Raw genomic sequence first — 3,066 nt, 5'->3', positions numbered from 1 at the left:
GTTGGATGTCATGGTCTTTCTGAAACCAAAAAATGAATTTATCTTAAGTTTCTTCTATTTTAAGTCTTTGGAGCAATATGTCCTGCATGTTTGATAGTACTTTTCCATGATGCCTTCTGGATTGGACTTTTGTTAGAAGAAAAAAAAAAACAAATAATCACTGATTTTTTTCCCCATGCATATGTATCTGTGTGTGCAAGCTTGCATGTATGTTTCACCACAGAGCTACAGACATCGCGGGTGTTCTGAATCAGGACAGTGGAAGCAGGAGAGAAGGAGGCAGAAAGAACGGCATGACTGACAGCCCTTTTCCAGATACCAGGTGAAAAAGCCAGTGCAGATAACACACATTATTCTTCCACTTGGGAACTTTGGTAGCACTTTGTCTAAGGCATTTGACCGCTAACCAGAAGGCTGGCAGGGCAAACCCACCACCCACTCCTCAGAAGGAAGATTGGGCAATCTATTTCCATAGAGAGAGCACCTTGGAAACCCAAGGAGCAGCCGTTATGAGTTGGAAGTTACTTGACAGCAGTGACTGACTGATTCTTTCACTTGTCCTACACTAGAAACTCCCTTTCCAATAAGTGAAGAGGGTGAACTAAGCGGATGGGGCCATGGCCGAGATGCCCTCAGAGCTCTGCTTGCTGAAGCCTCATTGGTGGAACTGAGATGAACTCCTCTCCCTGTGTCACGTGTCCTCTGCCCAGACAATCTCATTGGTCAAGTGTCTCCACGCAGATTTGCTCCTGTGATGGCATTGTCTTCTCACTGTCCTTTCTGAATGTCAGGCTGGGCAATCATGTGATGAGGCTGGAAGAAGAAATGTGAAGCAAGGGGGTGAGTCAGAGCTGAGAGCTCATGTGACTTCTGGGGGCCCCAGGGGCAGGAAAGTCACACTTCAGGGAGGACACTGCTTGCCCAAGTATCCTAGAGGTAGTAGAGGGTTGTCCTAACTGGCCTGGCCCAGAACCTGGCCTTTCAAGACTAGAGCAGCAGCGCCTCCTGCTGGTCTCAGACCCCACACCCTCCAGCCCCTCAGGCACCACCCCGCTCTCCTGGAAGGGCATCCTCACTTGCAGATGGATCTTTCTAATGTCACTCCCCAGGACAGAAGAATGGGCAGGTCCCCTGGGCAGTGGCTGGGGCTGAGACCCTGACTGCATCCAGGAAACTAATGACCTTAAGGTGCTAAACGTGAGAGGGTTGTGCAGTCAGTTCCTCAGGGTGACCTGGGATTGGAGTTTGCTTCTTCTACCAGGTTGCTAAATTCATTCCAGTCTCGAACGATTTTGTGCGGTGGGGTTTCTATGGAAAAGGACTCCAAGGTGCAGCTTCAGTGTTAGGTTTGTTTTTTTTTTTCCCTTTATTGAAAGGGGCACAAATGTGTACCTTCAGTGCTTTGAAGGTTTTTTTGGTTTGTTTGTTTGTTTGTTTGTTTTCCCCAGTTTGTTTATTAATTTGCTTTTATTTTTTGTTTCAATGAACTTTCAGAACCATTGAATGAGAAATTGGAGGAGAGTCAATGTGACCAGGAACAGTCAGTGCAGATGAAAGTTATTTTAACAACAGACAGGGCTCAGCCTCAGAGACCCTGAGCAGCCTGGGGTTTTTGTCCCACTTCCCCATCTGCCTGTGTCACTGTGGGAAGCACTGCTATGTGCAGTCATACAGTAATAATCAGCGTCGTCCTCAGGCTGCAGCCCAGAGATGAGCAGGAGCCCTGCATTGGCCGAGGCATCTTTGGCTCCAGAGAAGCGGCTGGGGACCCCGGAGCCCTGGTGTTTATTTGAATCTGAGTAGTAGTACAGGAGATACCGGGGAGGGCTCCCTGGCTTCTGCTGGTACCAGAATATGAGAGAGCTATCCACACTGATGTCGCTCTTCAGGGTGCAGGGGAGTCTCACAGATGTTCCCGGGGATGCAGAGAGGGAGGGTGGCTGAGTCACCACAGACTGAGAGAGGGAACCTGCAAACACAGACACGAAGGTGAGGAGCACAGTGAAGCTACTGGGATCCAAGGCAGAGGGACTGACTCACCCTGGGGCCCTTCCCCAGGTCTCTGAGCCCTGTCCCTACCTGTGCAGTGAGAGAGGAGCACGAGGAGGAGAGGGGCCCAGGCCATGGTGGACACAGCCCTGCTGAGGCCCCACAGTGGAGATGGCCTGTCCCAGGCTTATCTTATCCTCCCTACTGTCCCCAGGGAGAAGGAGGGGCGGTTCATGCAAATTTGCTTCCCCCTCCTGGCTCTATCAGACCCACCTGATCACTGATGCTGGACCCTGAGAGGGGACCTGAGGACAGAGGAGGCTGAGGGAGAGGAATGCTCTGAGTGTGGCCTCCAGGAGGCTCATGGAGGGAGCAGCTGTTGAGAACTGATCTGAGACCCTCACAGGAGCTTTTTCCAGGCCAGAGAGTGCACAGCTGCTGAGTCTCCTCAGTGAGACCAGAGGGGCTCAGACTCTGTCAGTGGGCTCCCCCAGCTGTGAGACACCATTGCAGGGCCCAGGGACAGCGCCACAGCGACCCCTGGTGGTCAACACTCCACCTTCAATGTCTTCAGAAGTCCTTAGCTTTCTGCCCCAGAACGTTGTCATCTTCATTCAAGCAACAGTGACTGGGAGGCCTGTGTGAAGCACTGTGTTCAGCCCCACATCGTGGCACTTTAACACACCGTCTGTGCTTTAGAAAAGCTTGCAGTGTGGACCAGGATGCAACAAGAGACAGACAATCCTGTGACTATGAGAAATGCTGCTCTGGTGGCCTAGTGTCTAAGGCATTTGCCTGCTAACCAGAAGGCTGTTGGGCCACCAGCCACTCCTTGGAATGAAGATTGTGCAATCTACTGCCTTAGAGGTATCTCCTTGGAAACCCAAGGAGGGGCTGCTAATGAGTCAGGATCCGCTCAATGGCAGTGAGTTGTTATTTGTCACTGAGTCGGACCCAACTCATAGCGATCCCTCCTTGGGTTTCAGAGACAGTATCACTACGCAAGTAGATTTCTCATCCTTCCTTCTGAAGAGTGGCTGCTGAGTTTGAACCACCAAACTTCTGGATAGCAGGCAA

At 51.1% G+C, this 3,066-nt stretch overlaps 1 gene segment (V, D, J or C); it reads right to left on the bottom strand.

Annotated features, from left to right (window-relative positions):
* Positions 1 to 1,621: 1,621 nt before the first annotated feature.
* Positions 1,622 to 2,125, bottom strand: LOC103213507 (the record flags this gene model as incomplete). The annotated part of the segment is given in 2 exon segments: positions 1,622 to 1,969; positions 2,080 to 2,125. Coding segments are annotated over 2 exon segments (394 nt in total), but the record flags the coding sequence as incomplete, so codon positions are not given.
* Positions 2,126 to 3,066: the final 941 nt, after the last annotated feature.

The sequence above is a fragment of the Orycteropus afer genome, unplaced genomic scaffold (assembly GCF_000298275.1).
Source record: "Orycteropus afer afer isolate SDZICR_OR568_19922 unplaced genomic scaffold, OryAfe1.0 scaffold04165, whole genome shotgun sequence".
Taxonomy (NCBI): Eukaryota; Metazoa; Chordata; class Mammalia; order Tubulidentata; family Orycteropodidae; genus Orycteropus; species Orycteropus afer.
Note: the sequence above shows the minus strand (reverse complement) of the source record. Positions and strands in the feature narration are given on the sequence as shown.